Raw genomic sequence first — 13,727 nt, forward strand, 5'->3', positions numbered from 1 at the left:
TGACCTATCCCCTTCCTAACTCCCCACCTACACTCACCTTTACTGGCTCCATCCCCGCCTCTTCGACCTGTTTGTTTCCTCTCCACCTATCCTCTCCTCTATCCATCTTCTATCCGCCTCCCACCCTCTCCCTATTTATTTCAGAACCCCCTTCCCCTCCCCCATTTCTGATGAAGGGTCTAGGCCCGAAACGTCAGCCTCTCTGCTCCTATGATGCTGCTTGACCTGCTGTGTTCATCCAGCCCTGCACCTTGTTGTCTCTCCCTCTTTCTTTTGTTTGTATTTTAACTATAATGCTTAAATAAATTGTGTTTTGCTTAACATCAAGTGGTTTGACTAGTTGCATCACATCTGGAACATGCACTTCACATTTACCTTTAAAATAAGAAAACGTTAGGGTCTAGGCTACCTTCTTGAAATATTTTGAGGGGGTCTGGTCCATAACAAAATAGACAGTCAGAATCAAAGAACTGTTATGGTGTAGAAGGAGGCCATTCAGTCCATCGTGTCCTCACTGGTCTTCTGAGCATTTAAAATTAGCAGCACGCTCCTGTCTTTTCCCTATAAATCTGTACATTAATTCTATTTAAATAATCATCCAATGCCCTCTTGAATGCCTTAATTGAACCAGATTCCTTCAACTTCCAGGAAATTCCATGCCTAAACTACTAGTGGATTAGTTCTGTTCTCACCTCACATTTTCTTCTTTTGAAAGTAGTTTTAAAACAGTAACCTTTGATTTCTTGGTCTGTTTACAAATGGAAACAATTTCTCCCTATCCACTTTGTCAAAACACTTATGATTTTGAAGGCTTTCTGTAGGTTATGTGAATAATAATGGCTGCTTGATTTGTTGTTGAGCCCTGCTGGAGTTGATTTTTGAACACCAAGTGGCTGGAGAGATCTTTGTTTTACCTGGTTCGGTTGGAGGGAAGCCCAGCTAAGAACAAGCTGAGCTGGAGGTAAACTTGTTAAGAACAAGCTGTCCAGCCAATCACCCTTATTTCTGAAAAGAAACCAAATTTTGACTTCAGGGTAAGACATACTTGTTTTTTATTTTTAATATTCACTCACTCAAGAATCAAAACCTGCTACTCATAATAACAATCAGTTGCAATTATATTGGCATGATAGACATTGTTCTTAAGACTATGAAGGAGAACTTCATTTTAATTTAAGTCCCTCACTTTCTACCTACTCTCCCCGATTCTTTTTATGTTGTACTGTCCCTGTTGGGCAGTGATTATCAATTGTTAATAACTAATTGGTGACACAAGTGATTTGATGACTTACTTCTTAAAAAAAAGCATGGACTATAAGTGAGGGCCAGAAGATCCTGGTTTAAATTCCACCTGGCCTGGAAGTGTCCTCACAGGTTGTTTAAAAAGGAACTTGAAGGAGGTCTAGATAGTAGGTCTACATTCTTCAAAATCCGAAACTGTTCTTTCAACCAAGAACATTGGTCTGTGCGTAATGCTCACCTCAGCATAAATCTTTCACCCATTTTCTCCTTTTTCCACTATTTACACTTGTTTTACATCTCTATCATCCTTTTGCCACCATTATCATTGTCTTTGTCTTTTGGTCTAGGCACCCTCACAATATGTTTCAATTACTCCTCCTCCCCTTCTGTCAACAGCATAAGAACTAAAATTATCTAGTTCCTTTCAGTGTTAAGGATCCATATTGGACTTAAAATGTTAATTTTCATCATAGAATCCCTACAGTGTGGAAACAAGCCCTTTGGCCCAACAAGTCCACACCGACCCTCAGAGCATCCCACCCAGACCCACCCCCTATGACCCACCTAATCTACACATTCCTGAACACTATGGGCAATTTAGCATGGCCAATCCACCTAGCCTGCACATCTTTGGACTGTGGGAGGAAACCGGAGCACCCAGAGGAAACCCACGCAGACACAGGGAGTATGTGCAAACTCCACACTGACAGTCGCATGAGGGTGGAATGGAACCTGGGTCCCTGGCGCTGTGAGGCAGCTAACCACTGAGCCACTGTGCCACCCCTCTGTTTCACTCTCCGCAGATGTGCCAGACTTGATGAGTTTCTTGAACACTTTCTGGTTTTTTTGTATCCTCACACAAACGTTGCTGACTCTTGCCATCTGAACTTTCTTCAATGATAGAACAGTGGAAAATATTTATGCAAAGCCTATTTGGTTATATATTTCCATCATGTTGAAAATATGAAACAATTAATTTATGCCAACAAATCTAATTTCAAAAGATTCTGTCTTCTTTTTAGGCTCCACTATGAACCTAGGAAGTCCTGTGAAATCCTCTATTGTTTTTCCTTTGTTCACTAGTTGACATTTCCTTGATCTGTGATTCCATGACTAGATCTCATTTGAACAATTGTGTCATGACTGGCTGTTTCTTGGCCATTTGGCTACTGAATGTAACTAGCTTAACACCTTTAACCATTTGAAGTTGTCTGAGCTAAGACATTTATTCATATTTAAATAATAATTCTTAAGCATGAACGATGTGTAGTTCTTTACTATCCGAAATTCACAGAGTTGCTTGTAGATTATCTTTTAGTCTGAGTATTATACTACTTGGACCACGTACTTGCATTGCTGAAGGATGTAAATGTTATTTCTTCAGCCACATTATATTATTTGATAATGCAGTGACATACATCCCTGTATCAAGCTTCAAATTACTTATTGATGTAAGTAACTTCATGTCAAAATGCTATGTTTATGTCACTATTTCCCCTGGGAATACATTTTGATTTTCTTCTATCTTCTGTTCTTCTATCGTCACCTTTTATACCTCATCAATTTATTTGTGTCAGTAATTATTTGACTTTTTGCTGTTTCTACACATGTTCTGCAAGTGACCTATTATACATATAGAGACGTATTTTTCAATAGCTGGGATGCTTGTGCCTTTGAGGTATCCTTGCTCCACAGTATTGACGCTGACTTTTAAGGTTGAGCTGTACGTTCTTTTTTCTGGTTAAATGTCAATTTTGTCACATTTCACAGAGCGTTTCTCTCTATGAGGTGTGACAGGATTTCGAGCAGGATCTTACCAAACTCACTTCATCACTTAACCTGCCCTTATAGCACATGCCTTGCTATATTCTAGTCCCATCATATCACCTGTCACTCCCAGAAAACCTTAGCACTTACCAAATATCCACCAAAAGATAGGAGGCACAAAACCAGACAGCTAATAGCATAAGCCAGCATGGCTGACACTCCCATTCTTCATCTTATTTGTGTGTAACCACCAAGTCCATACAGTTTAGCTGTCCTTAGCTGCATCCCAAGTAAATTAACTCTTTAGGTTACCGCTACTCTGTCCTCAATGCCTACTGTAAGCAAACGTCTTGTCATTATTCAGGAGGGGAACATCACACAGGGAAGCATACAGACAATTCAAAACATGATCTTTTATTTTCAGCCGGCAAAAGTAAATACAATTTAAATAAATAGAGGCTGCAATTAGCACCCACAACACAAACCAAACACTGAAATAGCCAATGGCTATTTTACATTTCACAATTGTTTGCTACAACAAGCTCTCATCTATTGGAATTGGTATCAATCTGGTCTTGTCTGGCTTGTAACACCCATGCAGCTCAGCGCAGTCATACAGAAGGACAGCCTCTTCCTCTTCAGTATCTTGATCCTTGGAAGACTGCACCTATTCCCTCCACTCCTCAGCATCCAGCAGATCAGCTTCCATTCCCCCATTTCCTCAGCATTCAGCAAATCATTTCATTGTTTGCGTCAAATGTGCAGCACTCCAGGATGATACCACGTACACACACACTGTCCGGACTATAGTGGAAAGCACCCAGACCAGTCTAAGCAGCAAAAACACATCTTCAGCGGCCCTGTCAACTGCTCCACCTTAGCCCTGATCTATGCATGGGCAGCATTTATATCTGCACTAGGAGATCGGTCAAGGGATTGTGTAATAGTCTCATCAGCCGTGGTCACAGTGAGCAACCCTTGACCCCGAGTAACTATCCTATTAAAGCTCTTGGAGCCTCAAACACAATGGTTCAAGACAGTAAGTGCAGGACACAGGAGTTCTGCAGCTGTCAGGGTAACTTGTAGTCCTCCAGGAAATGGTAACGGTGATCACAGATCACATGCATGTTAATGAAATAGAACACCTTCTAAGTCATGAATTCTGCAGTATTAAGATATGGCCCTCTCAATAAGACATGTGTACAGTCGATGGAACCTTGCATATGGGGGCAGACAACTTTCCTTTTTATTCAGTCATGGGACATAGGCATTGCTAACTGGGCCAGCATTTATTGGCCATCCCAAGTTACCCCTAAGAAGGTTGGATTTGAGCTGTGTTCTTGACCCCCTGCAGTCCATGTGCTGTTGGCAGACCACAATACCATTAAGGAGGCAATTCCAAGATTTTGAGCCAACGACCATGAAGGAACAGTGATATATTTCCAATTCGGGATGGTGAGTGGCTTGAGGGAAACTTGCAGGTGGCGGTGTTCCATGTATCTGCTACCCGTCTCCTTCTAAATGGTAGTGATGATGGGTTTAGAAGATGCTAAGGATCTCTGATAAAATTCCGCAGTGCATCTTGTAGATGGTACACAGTGCTGCTACTGAGCGTCAGTGGTGGGGAGGAAGTGGATGTTTGTGGATGTATTTAGTTATTCGGCTTCTGATTTACTTTGTATCTACTTGGAAGCAATTCTACCTCTTAAGAATTATTTTTTCCAAGATGTGCAACATTGTGGTCCTTTTCTGATATTAAATCTTCTGTACAATATTCAAGATTCAACTGCTGTCAACATCCAGAGGTCACTATTAACCAGAAACTGAACTGGACCAATCATATAAATTCTGTGGCTACCAATGAAAGATCTTTGGGAATCCTCAACTCACCTCCTGACTCCCCAATGCCTATCCATCATCTACAGATTAGAAGTGTGTTGGAAAATTCCCCATTTGCCTGGATGAGGATAAGATTTTCCTAGCGCTTTCCAATTTTTTTTCCCCCTGAATGAGTCTCATCTCTGATCTTAATAAATTCTTCCTGCCTTTACTGCAGTTCAAATACTAAATCTGCCATTTTCTTCTGCAGCCTCAGTACTCTCCTAACTTTCTTCTTCCATTAGACTGTGACTTTCATGACTTCTAAACTGCCCCAATGCCACTTTAATTCTGATTTTATGATGCTATCAGTGCTGTAACATTGCTTTAACATTACTTCTCTGGCCCTTCACTATACTGTCACAGTGCTTTTTGGTGCCTGCCCACAATAGCAGCAATGCTCACTCTGTACTGTAAGGACTCTAGCTATCTCTGGCATTTTTGTCACCTAAATGTACTGCAGTTTTAAAGATCTTCCTTTTGCCAACCAGGGAATTCAACCTTACTCAGAGACTCCAGTGCTCTCTGGCTTTACCACAACTTGAGGTTGCTCCTATTGTTCATTGACACATAACGCAATCTGTAACTGCAAGTGGGACTAATTTTCCAGCTCCATATAACTCTAAGGCACATTTTCTTCTTTGTGTCCCTTACCAAGTCTGAAATGTTTTTTTAACCAATGTCTGCAGATTCTGTCTTGTCAAATCAGGTCTCAAATTACTCTTCATAAAGCTGAGTCTGAAGATTTCTTCAAAGTTCATTGGAATTCATTGTATGCGAAATAAAATCAAATCCACACCACTGTTCCCTATGTTTTATGATGGAGCCTCACCATAGTCACCTTTGTGAAAGATGTTTCAGACATATTTGTTGCCATCGTCGTCTATATTGGTTGGGATCTAAAGGATTCAACTGGTCTAGTGTAGTACAGGGAAATCCTTTAAGGTCTAACAAGAGGTGATTCTTCTCTTAAACAAGGTGATAGCAATAAGATACAAATTACATAGGTGTGATATATATTGTTATTAGTCAAAGGGCAGCCTAGTGGTAAGTCTATTTTCTTCGAGATGCAGAGCCTCTGTCCCTCCCAAATTCATGTCACATCATCATATTTTGGCAGTGCTTAATGAACAACTCCTCAGGTGAACCTTTCAAACCCTAATATTTTCTTTAACAGAACTAGGAAATTATACCACAACAGCTTGAAGCATATATCTTTACTGTAATGCAACAGAACCATTTGCTTAGACGTTCATTAAATTAACAAAGAGTCACTAAGCAATAACTTTGTTTCACTGAACCTTTGGGTTCACAAACAATGTTCCTAATTTGTTCTAAAAGCGAAGGCAAAAGTTTAAAAAAAATGTTTTACCTGCTCTTCATTTTGGAACTCTGGATTGTACTGTGCCATATCCATTGATGGTGGCTGTTGAACTAAACTTTTACAGACAAGCCATGTAGCCAAGCCAGCAACAAACATCCCAACATCTGGAGCAAAAAGTCTAATAATATTTCCAGCATCTGCCCCATTCACACTGCGAAGAAAAAGAAACGTATTGTAAGTAAATATAAAGACTTTTTAAATTAATTTAGCACTTTAGTAAAATGTACATTCATTTTGTAAACACTAGTTATCACTTTTTTATTTGTTACAGGATGCTAACAGTAGGAGACTACAACTGAGGATAGATTGGCATGAGATATAAAATAGCAAAAATAATTCATAGCTCCAGATCTAATACCAGCACAATCTTGGAATCAGATGTTTTTACCTTAACAATAATTATACTCAAGGCATTATTAAGTACTGAGAGTTTCTTTCCTGGAAATACTTTCCTCCAAAATATTTCTCCAGAATTCACTGACATTTGTCTTTCTAACTCAAGTTGAAACTTCTTTTAACATTCAGGCAAACTGCACTGACAGATCATAACGATTGGGTAAATGGGTATTTATTCCAATATTTCATGCTAGTTTTCACCCTCTCCTTTTCTCAGCATGACAAAGATTTGTAAACAATGATGTGGAGCTTTGGGGATGTTCATGCCAGCTCCAACAACACTGAAGAGCCTTGACACCATCCAGGGTAAAGCAACAAGCTTGATTAGCACCACATCCACAAATATCCACCCCCTCCACTACTGACACTCAGTAGCAGCAGTATTACCTAAAAGACACACTGCAGAAATTTGCCAAAGATCCTTAGACAGCTTTCAAACCCACAACTGCTTTCAGCTGGAAGGACAATGCTAGTAGGTACATGGTTACACCACCATTTGCAAGTTCCTCTGCAAGTCACTCATCATCCTGACTTGGAAATACATCCCGTTCCTTCAATGTCACTGGGTCAAAATCCTGGAATTCCCTCTCTTATGGTATTGTGGGTCTACCTACAGCATTTGGACTGCAGTGGATTGCTCGCCACCACTTTCTAAAGGACAACTGGGGACAGGCAATAAACACTGGCTAGCCAGCGATGCGCACATCTGAATGAATAAAAAAAAGGAAGCCTATTGAAGCTTCTATTTGCTGCATCATCTCACCGAAATGCTTGCAAGCAGGTGTAAACAGCTAATTGCAAACATACTTCTCTTAAATCACTATAATAGTCCTTCAACAAGCACTAAAATAAACTGGTCATTTTATCATTGTTGTTTGTAGGAGTTCTGTGCAAACTGTCTGTCTCATTTCTTCCATAATAATATTAATTACATGTTAAATAAATACTGCTTCATCAACTATAATGTGCTATAAGTTATCCTTGATATAGAGGTGCTGGTGTTGGACTGGGGTGGACAAAGTCAGAAGTCACACAATACCAGGTTATAGTCCAACAGGTTTATTTGAAATCACAGGCTTTCGGAGTGCTGCTCTGTCATCAGGTGATGAAGGCGCTGACGGAGGAGCAGCGCTTCAAAAGCCTGTGATTTCAAATAAGCCTGTTGGACTATAACCTGGTGTCATGTGACTCCTGACTTTGTAGGTTATCGATGACATTGCAGAGAAAAGCTACAAGAACGCACATTCTTCTTTCAGTTATTTTCCTATTCAGGAATCTTCACCTGTAGAAATGAATAATGACTGATTGGGAGAGCACTCATGTCCCAGCACGCTTTACCTCTCAACTGATGCAATGTGCAAAAATAAAGCAGCAATTAAAGATCAGGACCAGAGTGTAAAAGGCCAATTAAACAGTATCATTTCTTTTTAATTTATCTTGCTTCATTTCTTGATAAACCTAGAGAAAGAGCCAAGGTGCATAACTTAGAACTGTATACAGCATACTGTGAAGATAAATTAAAATGTAAAATGACTGTAATGCCAAAGGTGGAGATAAAAACTGTATTGAATTATATTCTACACAGTCTTCAAGCATAAAAATGCAAGAAGTATTATCCTTTTATGTTCAATCATTAAAAAAATGGGGAAACTTTAATGTATGCATTATGAATGCTGATAAGGAAATGTACAATTTTCAGTATAGTTGTAAAAAATTAGCGAAGTTGGGGGATAACACAACTTTTTCATTAAAAGGGAAACAAACTGCTCTTCACACCAAAAATGTGCATTCATTTCTATATGTATTGCACTGCAATGTAGTCAAATATTGACAAGGGATCATTCACCCTCTCTGCAGCAAACACAGCAATAAAAATAGTATGAGTCATCCACAAACATTCACACAACATCTCACAGTCCTGTCTGGATGAGATTTCCTTGAGTCTACAGTGTTGCCTAGTCTGTAAAAGAGTCACACATTACATTCATTGTGCAACAGCCTGTATTTGGTTTCACTCCACCATCCACCATCCCCCATCCCCCATCCCCTAGCACCCACTTTTTATATGCTTTCCCAAAAGAGCAGTTTCTGATCTCAGCTGTGCTGAGAATAAGGTCAGGTATAATGGCACTGAGGTAGATGGTAAAAGTAAAGGGAGCTTAACCCCACTCTGCTAAGCATAGAGTTGCAGATCAGTATAGATAGGAGTAAGTTATTGTAAGGAACATCAGAAAATGTTTTAAATTATAAATGTGAATCAGAATGAAGTGATAAAAATGCATTCCAAGAAACTAAAATGTGTAGCTGTTAGGAGGGAGTATTAAAAAAACTTAAAATTTACAATGACACTAGAAAATTTATTGTTTCTTGCTGCTTGTTTTCTGTATCTCAAATACCTTAGTTTACATCTGTTCTGAACTAATGTAACTGCAGAAAATGTGTGCACATGCCTCCTTAACTTGGGGGTGTAGTCATTGTAATGAGTCAAGATGGATTTTTGGAGCAAGGGTTGACAGAGGGGTTAGAAAGATTGATAAAATTCAGGTGTAGAATAAGTACATGCTTAAAAGATCTACAACCAAGTTTTCTATATATTTTAAGCTGAATATTTGTGTCATACACCCATTGTACAGAGTGACTCAGTGGTTAGCACTGTTGCCTCACAGTACCAGGGATCTGGGTTCAATTCCAGCCTCAGGTGACTGTGTGGAGTTTGCACATTCTCCGCATGTCTGCGAGGGTTTCCTCAGCGTACATCAGTTTCCTCCCACTATCCAAAGATGTGCAGGTTAAGTGCATTGGCCATGCTAAATTGCCCATAGCGTCCAAAGATGGAAAGCGCAGGGTTACAGGGATAGGGTAGGGAGCGAGTCTGGGTGGGATCCGCTTCAGAGAGTCTGAATGGCCTGTTTCCACACTGTATGGATTCTGTTCTATGATTCTTATACATATCTCTGAAAAAGGAAATGAAATGGGTACATCTGATTTACCATGCAGTACCAAATTTTCACACTGAAATCATACATCAGAAATTTGTCTTCCACTTTTCTTCCACTATTCCAGATATTGTGCAATATTATTTCTAATCTTCCTGTGAAAACTCTGTCAGAAGTCACACTGTCAGATGGTGAAGGAACAGTGTGCCAAAAGCTTGTGATTTTAAATGAGCCTGCTGAACGCTTACCTGGTGTCATGTGACTTCTGACTTTGCCCACCCCAGTCCAACACTGGCATCTACACATCATGTAAAAACTCTGAAAAATGCTCTCCTAGACTTTGCATGTGCACTTCTGTAGATACTTGATGTTCAGGAATACAATAAAATAATCATAACAAAATTGCTAGACAGGTTGTTTATTAATAATCAATAGATATTTATAGATCAATAACAGTGGATCACTGATAACAGTTTCTTGTAATGCTTGTCCCTAAAACATAAAGATTATTTTATATGGTGCAATGTATCGGGTGCCAGTATTGCAAAAAAGGTAAGATGGGCATTCAGTCTGTTCTACACCATGTGGTGAACTTGTGACCTAGCTGGGTGGTCAAAGTCCTAAAGCAAGGCACAGCAATTAATCGAAAGAAAAGGAAAATTGGAAGCTACAACCCAAGCTACTCACATCACACAATTACTGAATAGCTTCTTTTTTAATAGTAATCATCTTGAAAAGCAGTCACTTTTGTTTCCTGTCACAATACTAATTTATAGTTGTGAATCCAAGTTTTCACTTACATTGGCACCCCTGACCTGCCTCAGCTTTATTTTTGTGCTTTTGAGCTAGATCTAAACTTGACTTCTTTATGCAAACTACAGGCTTTTCAGCTGTTGAACTTATAACAAATGCTTACAGGAGAAAAAATTGACCTACAGATTGACCTCTCCCATACCTTAAAGGGAGATACAACATTTTGTCCTTACATATGTAACTATGTTATCCTGAATCCCTAAATTTTGAATTGAGAATTGAATATTTATGGGTGTATTAATAGCTAGACAAAGGGGACTGTGGTTGGTTTCTTTAACATGGGAAAGGACCCCTCCTGCAGATCGCTAAAATCCACTTTCCCTTGGCTGATGAATCAGTACTCCACCACGCTGAACACACTTGGAGGAAGCACTGAGGGTGGCAAGGCCACAGAATTTATTCTGTGTGATGGACTTTGTTTCTGCTAAACTGAAGCTGCAGCAGATGGTGAGGAAACAACAAAAAGGGAAAAGTATACTTGACTTCATCCTAACCAATCTGCCTGCATCTGAGATAACAAGGTGTAGAGCTGGATGAACACAGCAGGCCAAGCAGCATCATAGGAGCAGGAATGCTGACATTTCTGGCCTATTTCTGATGAAGGGTCTAGGCCCGAAACGTCAGCCTTCCTGCTCCTATGATGCTGCTTGGCCTGCTGTGTTCATCCAGCTCTACACCTTGTTATCTCAGATTTTACAGCATCTGCAGTTCCTACTATCTCTGCCTGCATCTGTCCTTGATAGTATCTGTAAGAGTGACAACTGCACAGTCAATGTTGCAAAGGCTATGGAACACAACAACATTTCAGCAACAGCACCGAAGATTTGTGCTCCAGAACTTTATGGGTCACATGTCAAGCTGTTCTACTGCAACTACAACACTGGCATCTATCCAGAAATGTGAAAAATTGCCAACATATGGTCAATATATAAAAAGCAGAACATATCAAACGTGGCCAATTACCATCCCATTTATCTACTCCAGTGATTAATAATGCGATGGAAGATGCCATCAATACTGCTATCAATAATTTGTCGACTAACACTCTGATTAGGTTTTGCTAGGATCACTGTCCTCTTAACATCAAAGATGTCTTGGTTTAAAATGGACAAAACAGCTGACTTCCAGAGATGAGGTGAGAATGACCGCCTTCGACATCAAGGTTGCATTTGACCAAGCATCAAGGAGCCTGACCAAAAATATAGCCAATGGGAATTTTGGAGCAATATCTCCAGTGGTTGTTATCTTACCTGTCACAAAAGAACAAGATTGTCATTGTTGGAGGTCAATCATCTAAGTTCCAAACCATCTGTACAGGAGCTCCACAGGGATCTTTTGAATGAATCTGCTCAAAGACATTATGACATACTTCTGGACCAGGTGAGGCTTGAACCTGGGCCAATTGGCTCTGATATCGGGTCACTACCGCTGTACCACCCTGGTTCTACAGGGTATGTATTACTTCAAGGCCAATTTCAAAGCTCCTCAATGCTTAGCAGTCATTTGGCCCACAGACTTTTCTACTTTGTGGTTACTTCCAATTAGGCAGATATTTTCCTAATCAACCTATTATTATATTTCTCTGGAGCAGGTAGGATTTCAAATTGAGCTTTCTTGATCAGAGGTAAAGACACTACAACTGTGCCACAAGAACCCAAATTCCAAAAGGTATATATTTTCTAATCACCCTTTTCAGAGATGTTAATACACACCTCTGGAGTAAGTGATACTTGAACCCAGACCTCCTTGCTCAGAGATAGGCACATTACCACTGTGCTACAAGAACTCAACTTCCAAAGGGTAGTGGTCGTAGGCAAAACCACTTTCAGCTGCTTCATCAATTACTTTCTCTTAATCAGATCAGGGGAGGCTGTGGAATTATGGTATTGGCACTGGACTAGTAAACCCTAACTCCAGGTTAATGTCTGGAGACATGGGTTTGCATCTCACCATGACAGATGGTGAAATTGAATCCAATTTAAAAAATCTGGAATATAAAGCTAGACCAATGGTGATCATATCCCTATCCTTGGACCGGGAGACCCTGGTTCAAGTCCCACCTGCTTCAGAGGTGAGAATAACATCTCTGAATATGTTTATTAGAAAAATAGGTTAATAAAAATAAACACCATTGATTGCCATAGAAATCCATCTGTTTGATTACTGAGACAACAAGGTGCAGGGCTGGATTACTGTCCTTTCGAGAAGAAAATCTGCATTCTTTCCTGGTCTGGCCTATATGTGACTCCAGATTCACAGCAATGTGGTTAACTCTTAACTGTCCTCTGGGCTGTTACGGTGGGTAATAAATGCTGGTTTTGCCAGCCACTTCTGCATTCAGTGAAAAAATAATAAAATATAAAAAAAGGTCGCGACTGGGGATTTTCCCAACTGGGTGGACATGTTGCTCTGCAGCACTGTGCTACATCAGTGTCACATCTACAGCATAAATCAACAGCTGACACAGCAAACACATTTCAAACAAATGGCCATGTCTCAACATCTGAAGAGAACAGTCCTTGGTTAAGTCAAGAGCTACTGTGATCGCACAGGAGTTATCACCATAATCAGAAAAGAGCACTCTTTAAATTTACTCCAGGGGTTTGGACAAGGTCATTTCCTGGCTTGATGTGGTCAGGTTCAGGAGTTACATATAACTGCAATCAGGAAGCTACATTCAGTCCTTCAGGTCCAGTGCAATCAGTCTGGGGATTACTGGTAGGTCAAGCAGGAAGCTGCTCACCTGTCATCAGTCGGGGCTGTCCTTCCAATTCATTTAGCAGTGTGCACCACGGTCAGTTATGGCATTCTGCTCACTGAATTTCAAGGTGGGCTTTCAGGGGCCATCCCCTGTAGAGGGGAAATTAGAGAAGTCAATTGTGGGAATAGACAGCAACATGCTGGGCTGCATGTTTGGGTAGACAACAGGAGGCTGGAAGAACACGGCAAGCCAGGCAGCATCTGAAGGAAAGAAGAAGTCAATGTTTCGGGTATTACCCTTCTTCAGGACTGGATGTGGGGTAGGGGGAGCTGCAGATAAAGAGTGGGAGCAAGGGGATAGCGGAATGGCAGCGATAGGTGGACACCAGTAGTAGTTATGATCTTGTTGGTCAAAGAGAGGGATGAATCCGGTTGGTAGCTGGAAGGGAGGGAAGTGGTGGAACGTAAGGGAGGAGGCGGCGCTGGAAAGGGAGCTGGTGGATGGGTGGGAAGGTTATTGAAATTAGAGAACTCGATGTTGAGTACTCCAGGCTGTAGGGTGCCCAGGTGAAAGGTAAGGTGTTGTTCTTCAAATTTTCATTCTGAATCAC

The 13,727-nt window shown here is 40.5% G+C and overlaps 1 protein-coding gene across 1 annotated transcript in view; it reads right to left on the reverse strand.

The window, feature by feature from the left end:
- The window catches only part of LOC109920528 (piezo-type mechanosensitive ion channel component 2-like), a 696,943-nt gene that overhangs the window by 321,682 nt on the left and 361,534 nt on the right, over nt 1–13,727 (reverse strand). Inside the window, exons 5-8 of the mRNA XM_048596193.1 lie at nt 6,260–6,422; nt 3,762–3,839; nt 2,798–2,865; nt 915–1,005 (exon numbers count right to left, since the gene is read on the reverse strand). Coding sequence (XP_048452150.1) covers nt 915–1,005; nt 2,798–2,865; nt 3,762–3,839; nt 6,260–6,422 — 400 coding nt within the window. The remainder of the gene's footprint in view (nt 1–914; nt 1,006–2,797; nt 2,866–3,761; nt 3,840–6,259; nt 6,423–13,727) is intronic.

The sequence above is a fragment of the Rhincodon typus genome, chromosome 4 (assembly GCF_021869965.1).
Source record: "Rhincodon typus isolate 14 chromosome 4, sRhiTyp1.1, whole genome shotgun sequence".
NCBI lineage: Eukaryota > Metazoa > Chordata > Chondrichthyes > Orectolobiformes > Rhincodontidae > Rhincodon > Rhincodon typus.